This window comes from Stegostoma tigrinum, chromosome 13 (genome assembly GCF_030684315.1).
Source record: "Stegostoma tigrinum isolate sSteTig4 chromosome 13, sSteTig4.hap1, whole genome shotgun sequence".
In the NCBI taxonomy this organism is placed as follows: Eukaryota; Metazoa; Chordata; class Chondrichthyes; order Orectolobiformes; family Stegostomatidae; genus Stegostoma; species Stegostoma tigrinum.
The window spans coordinates 48,998,320-49,022,507 of NC_081366.1; the positions used below are offsets into that span (position 1 = coordinate 48,998,320).

Consider the following 24,188-nt stretch of genomic DNA (forward strand, 5'->3'; position numbering starts at 1 on the left):
TGCCTCTAGTTCCCCAACTTTGCTTACTAACGTTTACATAGTAACATTTGTATTTACATACACAATGTTTAACCCTGTGCTTATCTCTTTCTTGGCCATTGAAAACTGATTATTTTGTTGTTCACTGTCAACACTCAAGCCTTTTCTCACTTCCTTTTCTCCATTCTCATTTTTTTTCTTTTGGCCTCTCAGGTACTTGCAAAACCTAGGCCCATTAGCCAACCCACTCCCCCTGCCTGACAAGTTTAAATTCATCCCACGACACTATTTATTCTCTCAGCCAGGAGACTAGTTCTACTTCTGCTCAGGTAAAGTCTGTCTTTTTTTGAACAGCTTTCTTCTTTCCCAAAAGTGATTTCAATGTCACTGTTCTTTGACACCAGATCCTCTGTAACCACCTTCCCAGTCGTAGTGAGTGGGCCAACTTTTCCCAGAATCCTCCTTTGTCACTTCTCACTTTCACTTTCTGTTCTATCATTGATATTTTGTAATGTTTTTTCTTTCTATATTTATAGAAGCTATTATTGTCAGTTTCTATATTCCCTGCAATCTTACTCTCATTCCCCATTTTTCTACCTCCTGACTGAACTCTTTGTCTTTCTTGCAGAATTCTAAAATCCTCAGGTTGCTGCAATTTTTGGCAATTTTACATGTCACTTCTTTGATATAATACTATCCCTAATGTCATTTGTTAGCCTTGGTTGAGCCACCTTTACCCTTCGAATTACAACAATTATTTATTTCTGTCTGATGCAAATCCAATCAAGTTTGGTAATAAATACAGGCCCAGTCAACAATGTCATTGTCCATGCATGGGTTAACATAACAAGAAGCCCACAGGTTTTATGTTGCTAAGCTTGAACTTTATTTACTATCTGAATACACATAGATCACATTTGTTCTGTTAAATCACATATTACATTTTGAGTTGCCATAATAAGTAGAACATTAGATTTGATATAACTGTTCTAAACTACGTGTACACTTGTAAAGATTTCAATTGGAATAAATAGAAAACCTAACAGTTTAATCTTATGCAACATTTCAAAAAAACTTAATAGTAAAAAAATTACCAACAGCTTTGTAAGAATTAAAAATATCAGTACAACACTGTATGGTGCAGGATTTCTTTTCAACTTCTTTCAACTTCATTTCAATTACATAAAACATGAATGTGATATGCAAATTAAACATACCCTGAGAATAGTAGAGAACTAACCTTAAAATTAAGTTGTTAACAAACTAATTAAATGGACCAAGCTTTCCCCTTCTCCTCGCCCTACAAATTCTGTATGCCTAGAGACAGAGTGAAGGGAACTATTGCATTTTGTCTCTATTCTCTTTTCATTTCAGAGAATCCCTACAGTGTGGAAACAGGCCCTTTGGCCCAACAAGCCTACACTGACCTCAGATCATCCCACCCAGATCCATCCCCCAGTAACCCATCTAATCTACACATCCCTAAACACGGCAGACAATTTAGCATGGCCAATCCACCTCATCTGCACATCTTTTGGACTATGGGAGGTAACCAGAGTACCCCAAGGAAACGCACACAGGCATGGGGAGAATGTGAAAACATCACACAGACAGTCGCCTGAGGGTGGAATCAAACGCTGTCCCTCGAGCTGTGTTGTAGCAGTGCTAAAACCACTGGGCCATCGTTCCACCAATAAAGGAAACTGCAACGGTTCCTGCCTGGGTGGTTTCAAATTATCGATCCCTTGCTTAATAGCCCAACGCGCTGACTGCTTACGTCTCAGAGCCATTGTTGCAGGATTTCCTAGCAATTCCATAAGAAGTATGAGGAAGTTATGCTTCCAGACCCTTCTACAGAGATGTAATTATTCCATCTCATTCCTTTAACAACAAAATTTAAAAAGTGCCTATTGAAGCCTGGGCATGACAAATCAGCAGCAAATTTTGGATCTAGTAGCACTAAGTACTCCTGTCAAACAGCTCTCTGCCACTACTATATCGTCCCATTAATGGCATACAGTAGACTTGTGATGTCTTGTGAATGAAGGGATTAGAGTTCAACTGACTGAAGTGTTTACATAATTAAAACAATTTGATATCATTGCTCAGAGAAACTCTTTGCTCTTTAAGGCAATCCAGAACAAAGGGGGGATAAGCTTAAAATTAGAGCTCATCTGTTTGGGGGAAAATATCAGAAATCACAACATTACAGATAACTGAAATTGTCTCCCACAAAGAGCTGTTGGGGTTAGATCAATGCAAAATTTCAAAACTGTAAATTTTTTGTCAGGCAAGAGTATTTAGAAATATGAAACCAAGATAAATAAATAGATATAAGATACAGATGAACCACAAGACTGATGTGGGGGTGATGATAAAAAAAAATTTGTGGATTGGCCAGTTGTTTGATACTGAGGAAGACTTACAGGAGGAGATAGATGGATTGATCAGACGGGCAGAGCAGTGTCAAATGGAACTTAACCCTGATAAATGTAAGATGATGCACTTTGGAAGGAACAGCAAGACAAAAGAATACTCAATGACTAGCAGGGCAATAGGAAGCTCAGGGAAACAGAGGGACCTTCAGATGTTTGTCCACAGATCCTCGAAAGCAGTTGGACAGCTTGATAAAGTAGTAAAAAAGTATATGGGTCTCTTGCATTGGATCGCCAACTTTTAACAGAATGGATCATATTTACGACAATTGGATGGACTGTACAATAGATAAGTATTTACTCTGCAAGTTTACTATCTGGGTGGTACAGATGGAAATAGTTTCCAATATCCAATCTGTGCTAGCTTGCTGCTTATGTGTATCAATAATTTTCCAATAAATAATTGCAACAATTGAGTTAAATGTAGCAGATTTGCACCTATCTGAGAATCTTGCAAATCACTGCCAGATTCAATGGCTCTGCTTGCAGCTCACTCAATGTGATAGTAGGGAACAATCATCAGCTGTCTAAAACTGCCCTTTGAAGATACTCAGAATGAAATGGAGGAGTTTAATGATTGTTATAACACATGTAATGTGCCTCCCATTTTGCAATTGTCATCTTCTGGCAAGCTGCACAATTGGAGATGTCAATAGGAAAGTAGCATGTGTACTTTTTTGCATTTGTTTACAATTAAAGTTCACTGTTAGCAGTAAATTAATTGTGCAAGAAATGCTGTGTGAAACTTTCAGCATGGGCTTTTGCTATCTGGTTTATGGAAAACCTAAAGAATCATCTTGAATCCTTTATTACAACTGTTCAATTTGAACAAAAACAGCATGATGGAGTTAGATCTTTGAATAGACTGAAAAAAATTGTTTACTATTTACTGGCTGGTTTTTGGGGTGCGCAAGGTGAGGAATGAATAATAGTTGAACTGTCGTGTACAGAAAACAATGCAAATAAGGTGACCATGATGGTCAATGCTAACACAGGTGTCAAAGACATGGATGTAGTCACGAATTAAGTTTAATGATCTCACACAAGTGATCAAGGTCGGTGACTGCAACCGACAACTGCACCATTAACCTCACACACTGCTCCATTCGCCAAACCGTTGTCATTCATTTGCTAATAATTTTCATTGATCACTACTTCACATTTATAAGTTCAATCACAACTTCACGGTTTTAATATTGCTGGAAAATGCAGAGTCATTTTTCTCAACTTGTACATACTGTTAACTATTCAACTGTGGAGACATATCACTCAAACGTATTGTAGCAGAATTTCTTTTGTCTTGAAAGACCCGACGGCTCCTAGAGTTGGCAGCAGCAGCAAATCATGTCTGGCCTTACAATTGGCCATGGAGGAGATGAAAATAGGAAATATTATTGTGGCCATCATAGATGCTTTGGGCTACATTTTGGCAAAATCCATTGCAAGTTATGATGTATTCCTGAGTAATGAACCTCCTCTAACCCCACTTCATTCTTATCCCACAAATGTTTGGATGTCCTTGTTGCAGATGATGTAACTTTGTACTTTCATTTCCCTCCTTCACCTCATTTCCTTCTTTCTGAGCTTTGTTTTTTACACCTAAACTTTCTGACACTCATGAACAGCTGCCTGAATAGCCAATGGTACTGGAAGTGGAAGGTGAAAAAAACAACATCACTTCATCCAATGTTCACAGTCACAATCTCAAATGTTGACATGGTACATACTTTAGAGCCTAGTAAATAGCATTCATACTCTCAGAATTTCCATTTCATCAACGTTCCTTCTATTGCCAATTAGCCAGCCAGCTCAGACTGCTGCTGCCCGCATAAAAGTGATACGGTTTAAAACTGGTCCGGAGCTGCTTTGAGATCTTCTTGCAAGTCAGTCTGTAGTCTCTCCCACTGAAAGCCAATGGCATTCAACCAGCCACAAAGTTACCAGGGTAGCACTGTGTTGGAGCATTAAGATAGACTGAGGCATCCCACAATTGAGGCACTAAAGGATCTATGTATGGTATGGATTATTCATAAAGGTTATTAGATACAGTTGGTTTGAAATTGTTGTTCTTGTTTTTTTTCAAAATTAGGACCAAGAGGATACTGGATCATTCCCATGGTCAGAGGATCTGGTGATTTATTCAGGGGAACAGCAATGCCATAATACTCTCTCAAAGTCTGTCAAGACTGCATATTTTATCCCTTTACATCCTATTTTTCTTCTTCCTACCCTCTCAGCTGGTTGCTGAAGCCCAATTGGTAAAGGTTGTCCCCTCTTTGTGGCCAGATTGTGGAGGAAAAGCTGTAGGTTATCAAACATTGTGATGAATATGAAAGGTATCTCATGACGGATCTAAGCAGTGGAACCCATTGGTTCAGCATGTTGCCAATCTGCTCCATTACTTTGCTAGTTGTAGCAGTGCTGTCAGTGTGTGAGTGACAACCAGGTGTGAGATTATGGAAAGGAGTCATTAGTTATCTGCAGAGCACAAGGCCCTTGCCTTTGAGCAATACTCTTTTGTTCAGTGTGGTAGCTTAAAGATACAAAAGGTGAATAGCATAGATTGAATGTATCATGACTGCTGCCAGGATTGCAAACAATCATCAATATAATATTTCCAGTGAGGGCGTTAACCAACTGCACGTTGAGCAAGGACTATTCTTTGTGCCTGTGGCTCATCTCCCTGTTGAGATGGATTGCATACAGGGCCATATGCCTGTAGTAGAAGGCTTCCTGCATTTAAAGAAGGCCAATAATCTAGCAAAACAATTTATCCTACTCTGTCTGTTTAGAAAGAAGGCAATGAATTGACCTTTCTATGCATATAGAGCCTTTGTGTCATCTCAGAAGCAGCAAAAAATGGCAAACACGAGAACTCCTGGCACTAAAATTTGGGGGCTATTGGCAGTACTGTCCTTGTCATGCAGTTTCAAGTGCCCAATTCTGTGAATCTCTACATGGTCCATGAAGACTCAAGATGGTTAAGGCCTCCATGCTTAGAACCCTTCTACTTATCCATTACCTCTTTATCTGCTTTCTCTGTTCAATCTTCCTCTGCAGCTGAAACTCAAGGGAAGCTTTAACTGTAGCACTTTTGACAAGGAGCGAGCAATGCGCTCACCAATGCAAAACTGACCTACAAACATTCTGTACTATTCACTACTCAGTTCAACAACTTCTCACAACTCCACTAACTACTTCTACTCCTCTGCAGCAGCAAGACGATTGTCTAAAGCACTTCATCTGCACCTTGAATCTTGTTGCTTTTAAACACATTGGTGGGTGATTTCTCATGCAATTCTCTCAAATTCAGCTATGTTTGGTTAAGAGGGGGTTATTGTGAATGACAAGGTTCAACATGGAGATCAAGCATCAACTCATCTGACTGATTTTGTGATCTACCCACTTACATTTTTTGGGTTCATGTACAGTTCATTTACATTATTACCCTCAACAAAACATTATAATTCTATCACACCAGAAATGATTGGGATTTTGTTTTGTTCCAACCAGTTCCCATAGAGCTGAAACCACTTGGCAGCCAGGGGCTGAATTTCACATAAGATATGATTTAGAGCATGGAAAAACTCCATTCAACCCAACCAGTTTAATACCAACATTTATGCTCCACATGAAATACCCCATCTTCCCTCCTGTACGTCTGCCATTGTTGAAATGTTCCATTCTCCTTGATATATCTGTCTATCTTCCCCTTTAATTCCACCTGCATAATTTGCTTCAGCCACTCACAAGGGAGTAAGTCCCATACTCTCACCACTGTTTGGATCAAGAATCTTCTTCTGAATTCTATATTGGATTTCTTAGTGCACTGTCTTACACCATTGTCTTCTTGTTATTAATTTTGTGCAGTCACTGCACAGTCCTCTATCAAGTCTTTTAAGCAATTCAAGTCTAAGCAGGCTGCAAAATCCAAAGAGCTGATAAGAAATTATTTAGCGCTAGAATGGAAAGCAACACAATGTATGGTATTGCATTGAGCAACAGATTTGCTGAAAACATATCCAAGTAGGAACAGGCACATACAATAATGCATACTACAGAAACGCACCTAAAAATATTGATAATGAAACATAGTGAGCCACAGAGAACAAGGAAACAATGGTCTATCACCAGAGTTGCAATGGATTATTGGAAAACATCTCATGAATATCTGCCTTGTACACAGTCAAAAGGCATAACTGAGCAAAATTGATACATTTTTAAATATAGTTCACAGTTTTTCATTATTCCATTTGATGGCATATTGTAATTATTGCATCCTCAATGAGATTCAGCCAATTATTCCTCCGCCAAGCCCAGGTAACTGGCTTCATTACAGTTGATCTGTTTTATAGTTTTAGCAAGTTGTGGCTGCCTCCGCCCTTCGTGTACCCATTTTTCCTCCACAGTGTTGAGGCATAACCACCATTAGTGTAGGGCCAGGTACTATAACTATAACCGTACTTTATTATTTGCTTTTGATGATAATTCCAAACTTTTCAATGCACCAGTAACTTCAAGTCAGAACCTAAAGGAAGATTTTTATTTTAAAACCAAGATCATGGACAGTAAGAATAGGTTGTTGGACTCATTTGTGAACGTAGCAGTCAAAGATAATCAAATGTTAATGCATCTACTGAAGCTCCAAATTCATCTCACAAATTAAAAATGGAAAGAACTGCGGATGCTGTAAATCAGGAACGAAAACAAAGTTGCTGGAAAAGCTCAGTTCTGAGGAAGGGTCACTGGACCCGACCGAAATGTTAACACTGTTATTTCATTCACAGATGCTGCCAGACCTCCTGAGCTTTTCCAGCAACTTCGTTTTTGTTCATCTCACATGTTGTTGTATAATCTCTTTTCACCTCAGTACAAGATTGAAAATAACTTATTTCTCAAAGATATTTTAACTTTCTGTATCACACGGTATTTTATACGATTCATAAGATAAAACAATTTCTTTACAGTACACATTAATCTGACTTTTCTAAATTCATTTTTCTTGACAATTACTTGAAGCCTTGTAATTAAGGAAGCATAAAGATTTAGCTTTAATGTAGGCTATCTTTTAACAATACAGCTAATTTTGAAAATTAGACTTTCTCCCCAAATATCTATTATATACTGAGATAACAAGGTGTAGAGCTGGATGAACACAGCAGGCCAAACAGCATCAGAGGAGCAGGAAAGCTGACGTTTCTGATTTCTGAAGAAGGGTCTCGACCTGAAACATCAGCTTCCTGCTCCTCTGATGCTGCTTGGCTTGCTGTGTTCTTCCAGCTCTACATCATCTTATCCCAGATTCTCCAGCATCGGTAGTTCCTACTATCTCTGTATCTGTTGTACACTGCTGGTGGAGACTCGCAGAAGTAATTATTTGTGGAAGTTTACAAAAGATTGCATGTCTTCGACTGAGAACCTTGTGCCTTTTGTGAAGCATCATTAGCTGCAATTTGAAAGGGAGAGACAAAAATCACATTAAAAGACTAAAATCTGACTTCAGTGATACACATTAGATTGGCAGTTTTATAATCTTATAAATTATGGGTTAAATTTTTTTTGAAATACCATTTAAATTTATATGTAAACACACACATCAGTTCTTGGCAACAGCCTAAGCAATCTGAATAATTTACCTCACTTGCGATTTACTCACACTTTTAACATACTATTGAATTAATTTTCAGCAGTTTTACTTAGTGAATGATGAGTCGTAACATCCCAAAAATTGTGAGCAATGATTTATCTTCACATTGCAGTTATTGTTATAACTGTGCTTAAAATGGATGCTCGGACCCAATTTTGTCATTGTGTCACAGGTGCCAATTTCTATTTTTGGACTCATTCAACTCCCTATACGTGTATACTGCATGATCTAATCAGCACCTGGTGGCTTCTCAGCTAACTGACAACTAAACAGGTGAGTTGTCCAGAGAATTCTCCTCCTGGCCTCAGAATCCATGTATGGGCAGCTGTCATTCTAATTTCCACTATTCCTGAAGAATCATCTTCTCCGCTGGCTCCCTGCTCAAAACCAATCATCCACTGATCTAAAGGCCAAATGCCCATCTGATATTGTAGGAGCTACCTGTTCCTCTAAAGCATCCAGCTTCTAGCTGAAGCCTGCTTGCCAGCTACTTGAGCTCTGCAAGAAATCTCACTTTGTGCATCTAATTTAACACATTTTACAGGATGTACTGTGTTGCATTTCTGCTACTGTATTTGGTATGGAATTCACAATATAAAGAGTGGTAATTTGGCCAAACTGCTCGATGCAGGTGATAATGCTGCACATAAAGTCCTCCCACCCTATTTAATCTGATTCATTCGACATATCTTTCTGTTTTCTGACTTGTATCCAGATATCTAACCTTGTTTTGCTGCAAGTTCTTCTTCCTTTCGCTGTTTCTCTTCCTCAATGGCTTTCACTTTTGCCTCATGCTCATCAGCCAGTGCTTTCCACTCCTTTCTATTATTGAGGATGCCACTGAGCATTGGCTGAATTTCAGAATGAAATCTGGTGAATTCCTAACATGACAGAAGAAGTATTAGTGTAATTGCAAGTGACTCAGGAAATGTTCACAATATTCAAATATTCTCATGTAGGCAAGTATGAGGTGGCTCATATTGGTAGGAGAAGTAATGAGGTCATATATTCTGTGGAAAATGAGCACCTAAACAAGGGATATGTAAAGATAGATGTACCAATCATTAAAAAAAGTAATTAAGCAATGTTGTAGGGAAGTTATGTTAAACTCATACAAACTTGGAGTACAATCAGCAGCTCTGGTGCCCAAATCATAAAACAAATGGAGAGGCACTGGAGCTAGACCAAAAAAATCTATTATAGTTAGATGTCACCTCTCAGTTCTAGTGTATCAAAAATACTGAACAGGCTGTGGATCTTTTCTCTTGAAGGATTTGATGGGATAAATGTAGGAAAGGCGTTTCCACTTCAGGTGAGACTACAGAAAGATTACAGAAGAAGTCCAAAAGCTCATCATGCCTACATTGGCTCTTTAAAATGACCATCTCACTTAGTGCCATTTTCCTGCTTTCTCCCCTAAACTCTGCACGTTTTCTTTCTTTCCAAATTGCCATTTATTGTGCTTTTCAATGCCTCAATTGGAGATGCTGCCACAAACTCACTACCAGTCCATTCTAGACCCTAACAACTTATTGTGTGAAAAAGATTTTCTTTAAGTCACTTTGGCTTCTTTTACTAATTATTTCACATCCATGCCTTTCCTTTCTGAATCTTTTCATAAGTGGGAACACCTTCCTTCCATTTACTCTGTCCAGACACTTCATGACTCTGAATACCTCATCAGATGTCCACTCTGCTTTTTCCTCTCTAAGGAAACCTCTTCAAATAACACCTTCCACCCCAATCTTAAGTTCACCTGGACCATCTCCGATACCTCTCTCTCTCCTTCTTGGACCTCTCTGTTTCTATCTCTGGCAACCACCTGGAAACCGATATCCATTTCAAGCCTACCGACTCCCACAGCTACCTAGAATTTACCTCCTCTCAACCTTTCCTGCAAAAAGGCCATCTCCTATTCTCAATTCCTTTCCCTCCACTGTATCTGCTCCGGAGATGAGGCATTCCATTCCCAGACATCCTAGATATCCTCCTTTATCAAGGACCTCAACTTCCCCCTCCACAGCAGTTGAGATCACCCTCGACCATGTCACTCACATTTCCCACAACTCATCCCTCACACCCCCTCCCCACAATAACAACCAAAACAGAATCCCCCTCATCCCCATGTACCACCCACCATCCTCAGGATCCAATGCATCATCCTCCAACACTTCCGCCATCTGAAATCTGACCCCACTACCAAAGACAATTTTCCCTCCCTACCCTTATTTGCTTTCCACAGGGACCACTCTCTCCGTGACTCCCTTGGCTGTTCCATGCTCCCCATCAGTCCCACCACACCCGGCACTTTTCCCTGTAACCACAGGAAGTGCTACACCTGCCCCTATACCTCCCCCCTCACCCCCATCCCAGGCCCCAAGAAGACCTTCCACATCAAACAGATGTTCACCTGCACATCTGCTAATACAGTATACTGTATCTGCTATTCCCGTTGTGGCCTCCACTACACTGGGGAAACCAAGCAGAGGCTTGAGGATCACTTGGTGGAACACCGGTGCTCGGTTTGCAACAAACAACTGCATCTCCCAGACACGAACCATTTTAACTCCCCCTCCCACTCCTTGGACGACATGTCCATCCTGGGCTTCCTACAGTGCCACAACGATGCCGCCCAAAGGTTGCAGGAACAGCATCTCATATTTTGCTTGGGAACCCTGCAGCTCAATGGTATCAATGTGGATTTCACAAGCTTCAAAATTTCCCCTCCCCCAACCGCAACCCAAAACCAACCCAGCTCATCCTTCCTTCCTTAACCTGTCCTCCCACCTACCCACTCTTCCCAACTCAAGCCCAACCCCTTCTCCTACCAATTAGCTTCATCCTGCCTCCTTGACTGTCCGTCCTCCCTGGACCGACCTATCCCCTCCCTGACTCCCCACCTACACTCACCTTTACTGGCTCCAACCCCACCTCTTTGAACTATCTGTCTTCTCTCTACTTATCTTCTCCTTTATCCATCTTCGATACACATCCCCCTCTCTCCCTATTTATTTCAGAATTCCTTTCCCCTACCCCATTTCTGAAGAAGGTCTAGGCCTGAAACATCAGCTTTCCTGCTGCTCTGGTGCTGCTTGACCTGCTGTGTTCATCTAGCTCTACACTTTGTTATCTCAGATTCTCCAGCATTGGTAATTCCTATGTCTCCCTGAAAACTGACACTTGATCCTCTTGACCTCCCACATTTCCAAGAATCATGTCCAATAGTGTTATGTCTATCCATCCTGTACTTCTGAGCCAAATGTGGTACCATGGATTTGATTTTGGCTGCACTCCTCGATAACCTCCTACAATCCCAATTCTGCCAAAGCATGAATATCCCATTTTCAGGTTTCCCAATCAATTAGACAAACGCTGCAGGATAAATTGCTAAATCTAGCAAAGGAAAAGTTTCTAGCTCAGCGGATTACAATAGCGGAGAGTCAGGATGGCTGAATTGTATTCTGATTCCTTAGCTTTCATCAACCTCCGAACTGGGAAGGACACCAAAGAAGACTGTCCTCATCTGATTCTTAGACACCTAACTGAAGGTCCCTTTACAGGATCTGAGCAACTGAAGTGAGGTGATCTTTCCCAAGATAGGGATGAAAAGATCGACCTCTCAAAGCAAGCGTAAATAGATGGTTGCAGTTGAGGTAGTGAGCCGGGGCAGTGTAGTTTCATGAACCTGGATATAGCATCAAAGAGGTTCAAGAATTTCAGAAGGACCTTACAGGTAAATGGCAAAATACTATATGCGCCGACCTGTAGACTGACCTTTCCTTTCCCAGCATTATCTTGCATAACATTGCTCAGAACAGCATAACCTTGAAGTTCCCACACACTCCCCTTTCTGAACATCTCTCAACTCCCCATCTGAGCAATGCATGCTCACAGTCAGCTTCATCTTTTATTGTCTCATACCCGTGCCTCACTGTTATTCTCTCCTCTCCCCACATTTCTCATGCAAAGAAATCCTCCCCAGTAGAAGAGAACACAGAAATCCAAGGAGAAACATTTGAAGGTGTCCAGGCCTCCTATGACAAGCACATAATCAGCCACTGGCTAACTGTCCTCACTTGGTGCACTCGGCAGGGACTCTTGGTTAATGATGCCTTTACCTTATGGTGAGGCACGGTGGCTTAGTAGTTAACAATGCTGCTTCACAACGCCAGGGATCTGGGTTCAATTCTAGCCTCGGTTAACCATCTGTGTGGAGTTCATACATTCTTTCCATGTCTGGATAGGCTTCCTCCAGGTGCTCTGGTTTCCTTCCATAGTCCAAAGATGTGCAGGTTACGTGGAGTGGCTGTGCTAAATGACTGACAGTGTCCAGTGATGTGCAGGCTCGGCAGATAGTCACGGGAATGCAGGGTTACAGGGATAGGGTAGGATAGTGGGTATGGATAGAATACTGTTCAGAGTGTTACTGCAGACTTGATGGGTCTAATGGCTTACTTCCAAGCTGTAAGGATTCTACCCAATCCCCTCCAACTCTTGGCAGCTAATAATTCAATAGACATTTCAGGAGAAACATTTTTATTCCCTGTTACATGAATTAATTGAGACATATATAGGATATATTAATTGATAGGAAGCTAGACAAACACATGAGAGAGAAACAAATAGAACGATATGTTGAATAAGTTAAATGGAGGTTGTGTATGAAATAGAAATAAACTAGTGTGGACCTGGCTGAAAGGTTTGTTTCGATAATTTAATACTATGTAATGCTCATTTTGCTTAAATTTCATTCAAGATAAATATAATGAACTGAATTACCTGAAGAAAAATATATCTTCTTTTACTATAGCCAAAAATTTTTCAATACCAGAGGATTGTGAGATTTCTAAAATGAGAACATTTCTATTAGAATTACTGTGGGTGGTAAGATAGGCTATTATTATGGTCCTAGTCAATGTTATTGTAAAATTATGTGCAGCATGGTGACTCAGTGGTTAGCACTGCTGCCTCACAGCACCAGGGACCCGAGTTCATTTCTACTCTCAGGCAATTTTCTGTGTGGAGTTTGCAACATTCTCCCCGTGTGTGCATGGGTTTCCTCCGGGTACTCCGGTTTCCTCCCACAGTCCAAAGATGTGCATGTTGGGTCGATTGGCCGTGCTAAATTGCTGGTAGTGTTCAGGGATGTGTAGATTAGGTGGGTCATGGGGGATCGGTCCGGGTGCGAAGCTCTGAGGTTTAGTGTGGAATTGTTGGGCTGAAGGGTCTGGGTCCACACTGTAGGGATTCTATGATCTATGATTCCACAAAGGAAGAAAGCACATACATCCTGCTAAAATCGTGCCAACAGGAACAAATTTCCAAAAAACACATTACTCAGGAGGCAGAAAATGTGGCTTTTGATTAGCAAACAACAAGCTTGCTGTACTGTTGAGAAGCTCATTCAAAGTAATGCAGTTCTAATTGTACTGAGATTAGTTGAAAGTGCTGAGAGACTATATGATGCCTTTTTCCGATCGCTTTGTCCTCTCTCTGTCCCTATTGAGGCTATTTTATATGGGCTGGCTGCTTCCTGTTCATTTATGGGAAGAATCAACAAAATTCAATAGGTTCCTGAGCTCAACAGTAATATTAGCTTTTCCCATTGACAATACAAATTCAATTCAAAATTACAAAAACCAAGTTAAGGTAATCCTTGTAATCTTACATCATGCATTATTACAATTATCTTCCAACTGATGAAGACAAACTATAGATGATAAACAATAAGGGAGCTAAACACACAGGTTATGGCTGGTCTGTATGCCTGTGTGGCTTTTGATGTTTGTTGATGCAAATGATGATTAACTTCACAGGTAACCAGAATTATTGATCAAAAGTACATTTCAAAAGGTATTTCTGAAATCTGACAAGCCACTTGGCACAGCTGGAACAAGAGATTACTATAATCCTCACAGCAACCCCTGAAGAGGCCATTGTAAACGCCACAGAATACAAATGTAACATGCAGCCATTCATTCATTTAACGCATAAGGCAGAACTCAATGTAAGACAATATTGTGACAAGTTCAATCTCAAATACCACAAGCATCTGCCAAAGCAGCAAAACAATTTTCTCCACATGAGGGTTTGAGATCTTCTATAATTCTGCTGGCTAGGTCTAAACTCACACTATGAATCATTCACCGATCATCCTGTGCTTATTGATGTAAATTGATTGCTAGTCAAGCAAATCTTGCTTTTAAATTCTCATCCTTTCTTTCAATTCCATTTATGACTTTACCACTCCCTAACTCCATTACTCTGCAGGTCCACAATCCTCTGAGATATCTGCACTCTTTGAGCTCTCACCTCCTGAGCATTCCCAATTATAAACGCTGAACCATTGGTCATAGATTCACTGGGTAGTTCCACCTGAGTCCATTTCACATACACTGCTGCTCTGCATTAAAGCAAACTGCAGGTGAGTGTATGGTTTCAGAGCAGACAGAGCATTTGGAAAAATAATGCCAGAAAAATAGAATCAAGGTAAGTCAAGTAATGAATGATCGGGGACTGATGCAGTATCCTTGGTGTAACTGAAGTGGATGGCCCAAGCCAGGTGATTGCTCAGAGAAATTAGAAGTGCCTCGGCCACTTAGGTTATTGGCATCTGTTATTTTCCATTTGATCAATTTCAATCTCAAGACCCATGGGTAATATTTTTACAAATTAACTTATATTTTAGAATGTAAGGCCTTAAATGGCTCCAGATTATGATGACATTTTTTACCCACAATGCATTTCTTAATGGACAATAACGTTTGGGTGGAAGCTATACATTTTGTGAATCACCCATCCAGTTAATAGAGTTGTACATACAGTCATGGCACACTGATTCACATAGTTTTTTGTCTGGAATTTTTCATGTGCGCTGACTTTTTTGAATTTTTTTTTAGGTGGCACATTCGGTCTTTATTTTTCCTTAAACTTCATTGAATGTGCACTTTTCTTAGTCCTGAAAAATTGATTCCAAGCATTCAATTGAAATAGAATTTCAATTCTTAAGCTAGTTGTGCTCAGCTCTTAATGGTATTGGAATGTAGCTAGATGGCATTTGGGATGTATACTTACAAATACAAATCTAGACAAGCATTTCTATTTGTAATAAAATTACACCAAATAACATAAATTGGTCAAAAGAGGCAGGTATGTATATAAGATAATAAAATGTGAGGCTGGATGAACACAGCAGGCCAAGCAGCATCTCAGGAGCACAAAAGCTGACGTTTCGGGCCTAGACCCTTCATCAGAGAGGGGGATGAGGAGAGGATTCTGGAATAAATAGGGAGAGAGGGGGAGGCGGACCGAAGATGGAGAGAAAAGAAGATAGGTGGAGAGAGTATAGGTGGGGAGGTTGGGAGGGGATAGGTCAGTCCAGGGAAGACGGACAGGTCAAGGAGGTGGGATGAGGTTAGTAGATAGATGGGGGTGCGGCTTGGGGTGGGAGGAAGGGATGGGTGAGAGGAAGAACCGGTTAGGGAGGCAGAGACAGGTTGGACTGGTTTTGGGATGCAGTGGGTGGAGGGGAAGAACTGGGCTGGTTGTGTGGTGCAGTGGGGGAAGGGGACAAACTGGGCTGGTTTAGGGATGCAGTTGGGGAAGGGGAGATTTTGAAACTGGTGAAGTCCACATTGATACCATTAGGCTGCAGGGTTCCCAGGCGGAATATGAGTTGCTGTTCCTGCAACCTTCGGGTGGCATCATTGTGGCACTGCAGGAGGCCCATGATGGACATGTCATCTAGAGAATGGGAGGGGGAGCGGAAATGGTTTGCAACTGGGAGGTGCAGTTGTTTGTTGCGAACTGAGCGGAGGTGTTCTGCAAAGCGGTCTCCAAGCCTCCGCTTGGTTTCCCCAATGTAGAGGAAGCCACACCGGGTACAGTGGATGCAGTATACCACATTGGCAGATGTGCAGGTGAACCTCTGCTTAATGTGGAATGTCATCTTGGGGCCTGGGATAGGGGTGAGGGAGGAGGTGTGGGGGCAAGTGTAGCATTTCCTGCAGTTGCAGGGGAAGGTGCCGGGTGTGGTGGGGTTGGAGGGCAGTGTGGAGCGAACAAGGGAGTCACGGAGAGAGTGGTCTCTCCGGAAAGCAGACAGGGGTGGGGATGGAAAAATGTCTTGGGTGGTGGGGTCGGATTTTAGATGGCGGAAGTGTCGGAGGATGATGCGTTGCATCCGGAGGTTGGTAGGGTGGCGTGTGAGAACGAGGGGGATCCTCTTTGGGGATCCTCTTTGGGCGGTTGTGGCGGGGGCGGGGTGTGAGGGATGTGTTGCGGGAAATGCGGGAGACGCGGCCAAGGGCGTTCTCGATAACTGTGGGGGGAAAGTTGCGGTCCTTGATGAACTTGGACATCTGAGATGTGCGGGAGTGGAATGTCTTATCGTGGGAGCAGATGCGGCGGAGGCGGAGGAATTGGGAATAGGGGATGGAATTTTTGCAGGAGGGTGGGTGGGAGGAGGTGTATTCTAGGTAGCTGTGGGAGTCGGTGGGCCTGAAATGGACATCAGTTTCTAGCTGGTTTTGTGCTTTTGGTTCTAGCTTTTGTGCTCCTGAGACGCTGCTTGGCCTGCTGTGTTCATCCAGCCGCACATTTTATTATCTTGGATTCTCCAGCATCTGCAGTTCCTATTATCTCAGGTATGTATATAAAATGTGTCAGAGAAGACCATTCTACCAAACAGTATTATTCTGTCTGGTGCAGCACATGACCAAGTTCAAATACATTGTAATGCTAACTTCTGGCAAGGGCAGTCCACAGAAAATAAAATTCCTGTGGTTAGCTTGAGGAAAATAATTATAAAATTCCTACACCACATAATTCTGATTCAGGTAGCTATAACATCACCTTTCTCTCTTTAACCCCAAGTCTATGGAAATACATATAGACTCTACAAGACTGGAAAAGACATTTCCATTACAATACACAGGTCCCAAATATTGAATGTTCTTTTCATCCTAATTACTCATTGCCTCCCCAAAACACAGTATCTTTATCACCGTCTGGATATTTATAGCAAACTTCATTTCCAGCAGCAATCCTGCATAATTACTTCACATGCTCACCATCTTCTGAATACACAAATTTTATTTTAGCCAAGCATTCACTTTAAACATATTTTGCCTCATTGTGGCGATTAATTTCAATCTTTATCTTAGACCTGGTGGATTAGGAAAATAGGTCATAAAACATTCTTTATTCTGAGGACATTTTAACATTTGTTAATAAATTAAATTCACAGAGTTAAAATAATATTTCAAGTGTAAAATAATAAAGCAATCTTTAAATATTTTACTACCTGTGTTCTTACCTTGTATACAAAAGTGCACACAAAGTCAATGAAACCAACTTGAAGCTTTGGAAGTTCAGCAGCCTTGTTTCGGTCCATCATGGGCTGAAAGAGTCATGATGATGCTAAATATTAATTTTTATAACCACAAATACTGCAATTCAGATGTAAATAGTGACATTTGTCTTTTCTCAAATTAACTTTTCTAATTACTTGTTGAATTACAATTTGTTAACTACCTTGTAACAATAAAGTACTGCCCTTATTAGGTTCAATATATCATCCCATTATTTGTTTCAAGCCATTGTACCAGTACTTACAATAGGTTGCTGATCCAATACAGTTCGTTCCAAGTCACCCTGTTCCCAGAATTCGGCTGCTACGGAAAGAGCTACCTTGAATACAAAAGAAATGACAGATCTGGGACACAATGTAGAACACAAAATTGGCTGCTATCAATTTTAATGTAGGAACATACAGCTTCTATGAACTGAAATGCAAATTGAGAAAGTGTAAGAATGGTGGTACAGTTCTTTACTTAGTAGTTGGCTATTATTCAATTATGGAACTGCTGGAGGCAAAAACTAACTTTATTCAGGGGAGGTGGTTGAATGGTGGTAATATTACTGGGCCACCAATCCAGATCACCAGGCAAAAGTTCTGGGGACATAGACTCAAATCCCATTACTGGCTGCAAGTGAAATTTGAATTCAATTAAAAAAATCTCAATGCTATTACGATTATTTGTCACAAACATCTGGTTCACCAATATCTTTCACTAAAGAAAATTCACCAGACCCCAGCCCTGCGGTTTGCTCTTAATGTCCTTTGGGTATGTAGGGATGAGCAATAAATGCTGGTCTAGCCAATAAATGAATAAAAATCAATCCAAGTAATTCCCAGTTCTGAAGAAAAGTCACTGACCTTAAATATTCCACTCCCGAACATCCCAGCTGTCCTCTTATTTCAAGGGCCCCAACTTCCTCCCTTCAGTGATCGAAAATACTCTTTACTTCATCTCTTGCTTTTCCCACACCTCTGCCATCTCATCCCCTCCCCACAACAAAAACAAAGACAGAATCCCCCTTGTCCTCACATATCACCCCACTAAACTCCAGATTCAACGTATCATTCTCGGCCACTTCTGCCACTCACAATTTGACCCCACAACCAAGATACATTTCCCTCCCCACCCCTATTTGCCTTTCGTAGGGATCCTCTGTCCATGACTCCCTCATCTGCTCCACACTCCCTACTAGCCCCACCACCCCCATCACCTTTCCCTGCAACCACAGGAAGTGTTACGCCTGCCCCTTCGCCTCCCCCCTCACCTCCATCCAAGGACCCAAACAAACTTTTCACATCAGACAGATGTTCACCTGCACATTCGCTAATGTGGTCTGTTGTATCTGCTGTTCCTGATGTGGCCTCCTCTACATCTAGGAAACCAAGCAGAGGCTTGGACACCACTTTGTAGAACATCTATGCTCGGTTCACAACAAACGACAACACCCTCCAGTTGCCCCTTTCACTCCCTGGACGACATGTCCATTCTGGGCCTCCTCCAGTGTCACAATGATGTCACCTGGAAACTGAAGGAGCAGCACCTCATATTCCGCCTCGGGACCCTACAGCCCAATGGTCTCAATGTGGAAGTTACCAGTTTCAAAATCTCCCAAACTCTGGCCACATCCCATGACCAACCCTCCCTGTCATCCCTGCCTCCTTGACCTGTCCATTTTCTCTCCCACCTATCTGCTCCTCCTACCTACCTTCCTCAGACCCAGCCCTCCTGTCTTTCAGACCTCCAACCCCCTCGCCCATTTCTGAAGAAGGGTCCCAAACTGAAACATCAGCTTTCCTTCTCCTCTGATGCTGCCTGGGCTGCTGTGTTCCTCTAACTCCATACTGTGTCATCTCTGACTCCAGCATCGATAGTTCTTACCATCTCTAGACCTTAAATATTAACTTTCCCCCTCTACACAGATGTTGTCTAACCGACTAATTTTTGTCGATTGTTTCTGTTTATATTCCAAGGAGGCATCCAGACATGCTGGCTGGTGGCAAATATATCTCCAACAATTTCATAATCATTAATTAAAGCACAACTGGTGCAGTGGATCTTGTTGGGTAGGCACCCGTTTGAGGAATTAGGGTTAGGAGAATGTTGTGATGGAAATCCAGCATCTAGGTGCTGCCACCTAGAGCTTTTCAAATTAGGGAACTTTCTAAGGAAGGGAATTTGCATGTCATGCTTTTTAAATGAGTTGAAAACAGCATATTTCAAAACTATTAAATTTCATAAGAGAATATTTAGCTTTCACAGATCAACACTGGCTGTTCTTAATAAACTGTCATTTCCTAAGTGAGTACTAACTTTACACTTTCTTTTGAATCTGCATACTTAACCAAGGCTAAATGATCTGCAATTGACTGGTTAGTCCCAACTTTCTTTCCTGCAGTGATATATAATACCAATCCTCTGTATCATTTTTCTTAACAAAGGATGATTCACCTTTTCCTCATTCTCTACCTGTACTTTCTTGGCCACTCTGAATTGTTGTAACATGCTACATCACAGTGTGATGGAGCTCTAACCTATGACCCTGAAGCACTGTGAACTCCAAACACTTTTATTTTATTTGTTACTGTGCAAGACAGATCAATATAAATACATGCAATAAGTAATTCTAATTCATAATGCATAATACTCCTCAGCAAATTATTCAAAGAAAAAACACTAAAGTAGGAATAAAACACAAAATTATATGTTTTACCTTGCTTTGCACTTCCCAAGGTTTTGTGATTGCAGATAAATCACATGCTGTCATCATCATGGCCCTAAATGAATTATGCTCAAGATTATACAAAGGTAATAATCACGATAATAAATCAGTACCATAACATCAATTAACCATGGTACCAGAAGTGCGGAAAGCATTTTTATTGGAAACTTTTTGTGGGAAATGGACATCACAGCCTGGGTCAATATTTCTTGTACATTTCTAATTGCTCTTCAGAAAGTGAACTGCTGTCTTGAACCACTACCGTTCACGTGGGTTCAGATACCCCCACAATACTGGTTGGAAAAGAGTTCTAGGATTTTGACCGAGTGACGGAGAAGGAATAGTAATTTAATTCCTAGTCAGGATAATTTGTAGCTTGGACAGCAACTTGTAGGTGATGGTGCTGTGAGATGACAGAGATTGCAGGTTTGGAAGGAGCCTTGATGATTTATTGCGGTGTACCTCGTCAATGGTATGATTTCAACTTAGTTTCACCTTGACTGCCATTGATTTTAGATTTGCTAGGACTCCTTGACATCAAACTTAGTTAATCGCTGCCTTAGCCAAAAGCAGTCATCCTCACTTCTCCTCTAAAGTTCTGCTCTTTTGACAATACTGAGACCAAGGCTTCAGTGTGTTTTGGAGATAAATTGCCCTGCAGAAACACAAAATCATCACTGAACAGATTGTTGTTATGTAAGTGTCACTTGGTAGCCTTTGCAGTATCCAATTCCTTTAGCTATTTTCGATATCACGTAGAGTGAATAAAGTTGGCTGAAAGCTGACCACTATGATGCTGTGGATCTTAGTTTAGGATGGATTATCCCTCAGTGTTTCTAGCTGAAGTTGGATGCAAATGTTTCAGCCTTATCAGTTTCACTGATGATCTGGGCTCACCCAACACTGAGGATGAGAATTCTTATGGATCCTTTTCTTCCACTGGCTTGCTTAATTATTTACCACTTTTCACAATTGGATATGATAGCACTAGAGAGCTTAGATCTGATCCATTGGTTGGTGAATTGCTTATCTTCATCTATCACATTCTGCTTATGCTGCTTGGCATGCAAATAGCCCTATAATAGCATTATAGCATCACCAAGTTGACACTTCACTTCTTAGGTGTGCTTGCTTCTATTCTAGACATGCCTTCCCACACTTTTCATTGAACCACTTTTCAGTTGACCCGCTGGCTTGATGATAGTTACAGAATGGAGCATACGCCAGGCTACAAAATTATAGATCGTTGTTGAATACAATTCTGCTGCTGATAGCCCATAGTGCCTCATGGATTCTGATTTTGAGTTGCTGGATCTATTTGAAATCTATCTCATTTGTTATGGAGGTATTACTACACAACATAATAGACGATATCCTCAAATAGATAGCTAATCTCCACATGCTGTTCAGTGGATCACTCCTACCAATACATTTATGGGCAGATGCATGTGCAACAAATAGAATGGAGAGGAAAAGGTCAGGTACAATTTTTCTTCATGTTGGCTGTCTCACTACTTGCCTCAGACTAGCAACTGTGTCCTCTAAGACTCAGCCAGCTCGGTCAGTAGTGGTGCTTCTGGATAAGCATAGCAGAGGTGAAGTCCTCCATCCAGTGCACATTCCGTGCCATTATTAACCTCAGAGCTTCCTCCAAGTGTTATTCTACAAGCTGTTGTAATAATTCAAGCGTTCAGGAGAGTTGGTAGGTGATATTCAACAGAAGGTTTCCTTGCCATGTTTGACCTGATGCCATGAGACTTCATGGGATCCAGTGTTAAAAAGCTGAAGATTTCCAAGGTAATTCCTTCCAAATTCTACACTTCTTTTCTACCATCTTTGATGGGTCTGTCCTAATGGTGTGACAGGACATGTCCAGTAATGTCAATGGTGGTGCCTGTGACATTGTTATCATTCCATTAGAATGACTGTCAGCTGTTACTTAACTAGCCTGTGGGATAACCCTGTCAATTTTGGAACAACCCCTCACATGTCAGTAAGGAGAACATTGCAAAGTCAACTGAGATGGGTGATTTGCTGACATTTCTGGTGCCTTAGTCAATTTAGTAAAAAATGTCAAATTTAACATTCTAAAGCCACAAACGTTCTGAATTTTATATGTTTAATTCAAACCATATTTCTTCAGCACATTGTAATGTCTAATTTCAGATTTGGAATTTTAAAAAATACCAAAATTTTACTTACATGATTATTTCTTTCCTTGTTGTTTCCAGTATCATAAATTGGACCCATTCTTCATCACTTTCATATGTTTCTGACAAGTCCACTATCTTTTGAAACATTGTTCTTTTTCTATCATGTGATAGAAATAATAGTGCACATCAATTGAATTTTATGTCTCATGAAAAATTAGATAAAATCCAAATCTGTGAATCATTTTTAAGATATTGAAAAACATACTTGAAATAAAGTGCTAGATCTGTAGCAATAATGGCAATGTCCATCAGATGGAGCACATGTTCATACTGTCTTCTATTGAGATTTTGGAAGATATTTAAATCCTGTTAAAAATCAAATAACACAAACTAAATTTTAAAAAGGGACCAAATCAGCACCATATACTACATTACTGTCAGAACCACATAGAAATGAAGATATTTTGGAGCATGTTGATTCTCATTTATCTTCAATTCTTCTCTGATTATTTCTAAATCATTATTTCTGGCCAATTATTACCAATGGCAAGAGAATGGAGAAATGTCCTGTTTCTGTGGCTCTATAAAAGCTGCTAATTGGATCTCGAGCTAGATGGTCAAATATGAAATTAGGCACCAATCTATTTTTTTGATAATGGGTTTATTGAGAGAACACGGGATTACACAGTGTTCTGGAAATCTCAATTGATGAATGCTATAAGTTGTTTTTCGAATCAACCTGTTTGGAGAAGGTATTACATACCACTGGGACTTGAACCTGGGCCTTCTGGCTTGGAGGTAGGGACATTACTATTGTGTCACAAGAGCCCTAAACAGGTGCTCATGACATTTTCCTTTATCAACCATTCAGAGATGTTACAATATACCACCAGTGGAGGCAGGACTTGAACCAGGTCCTTCTGCTCAGACGTAAGGGCATTACTACTGCACCACAACAGCCTCCCAAGAAGTGCTCATGTACTTAATTCAACAATGCTCTACACTTGTGTTCCCTTACCCTTACATTATAATATGCATACCATTAGCCAAATCCAGTTTTCAATCTTCTTTTTTGAACTGTGGTGACTTGCCAAACCTTTTTTATTGTACAACAGGTGATACTTACTGTCTGCTTACTACTTTCCCAACCAATGTGATAGTGATAGGATGCAATTCCAGGTAGACAAGTTAATGTTAGGCGATACACTGTTTATCAAAGTTTCCTAATTATAATGGCAACTTTAAAAATTCCCAGATTAGGCATAGCGAAATGAGGGAAATGCCTTAAAATTGTGCCAGAGCTCCACCAACAGATCACTGTTTCTTAACCAATATGGTGGGGTCAATTTTAATTTAACTCTTAATTTAGTTTAAACATGTGAGATTTCATTGGTTTAATAGTTTGCACTCAAATAAAATTGAATGGGGTGTGGATGGATAGACAAATTGCACCCATTTGTTCTCCATTGAGTGGTATTAAAATTATCCCTGATATTACTGTTTTTCAATCTCAATCATTCCACCATTCTCATTCAGAATCTTCTGGTAAAAGAACAGCCACTATAAGATTAAAGCACCAGCTCAGCTAAGCTGGTAATGTGGAATTTCATCACAAGTGGCAGCACAACATAGGGATGTCACACAGATGATCTACTACACGGTTATCATTACTGCCAATGAAATGCTTTTGAAGTGCAGTCATCACAGTAATCTAGGGAAACATGCCAATCGATTCATTTAAAACTAGGTTTCACAAGTAACAATGAGATGAAAGGCCCAGTAATCTGTTGGGATAGTTCCAGCTGAGAGGCAAATTTTTTTTTGGACAATGGAACAACTCTCTCGTCATGTAAATTTTGACATCCATTTCAGACAGCACATGGGAGTCCTACT

At 40.7% G+C, this 24,188-nt stretch overlaps 1 protein-coding gene across 5 annotated transcripts in view; it reads right to left on the minus strand.

Annotated features, from left to right (window-relative positions):
• Nucleotides 1-7,685: 7,685 nt before the first annotated feature.
• The window catches only part of pde6a (phosphodiesterase 6A, cGMP-specific, rod, alpha), a 61,536-nt gene continuing 45,033 nt past the window's right edge, over nucleotides 7,686-24,188 (minus strand). For 4 of the 5 annotated variants that reach the window (XM_048542965.1, XM_048542963.1, XM_048542961.1 and 1 more), the window contains 7 exons: nucleotides 22,561-22,661; nucleotides 22,345-22,452; nucleotides 20,134-20,197; nucleotides 17,677-17,751; nucleotides 17,378-17,461; nucleotides 8,786-8,942; nucleotides 7,686-7,860 (listed from right to left, as the gene is read on the minus strand). In XM_048542965.1, coding sequence (XP_048398922.1) covers nucleotides 7,802-7,860; nucleotides 8,786-8,942; nucleotides 17,378-17,461; nucleotides 17,677-17,751; nucleotides 20,134-20,197; nucleotides 22,345-22,452; nucleotides 22,561-22,661 — 648 coding nt within the window. In that variant the 3' untranslated portion in view covers nucleotides 7,686-7,801. The remainder of the gene's footprint in view (nucleotides 7,861-8,785; nucleotides 8,943-17,377; nucleotides 17,462-17,676; nucleotides 17,752-20,133; nucleotides 20,198-22,344; nucleotides 22,453-22,560; nucleotides 22,662-24,188) is intronic. The other variant, XM_048542962.1, reaches the window with a different exon arrangement.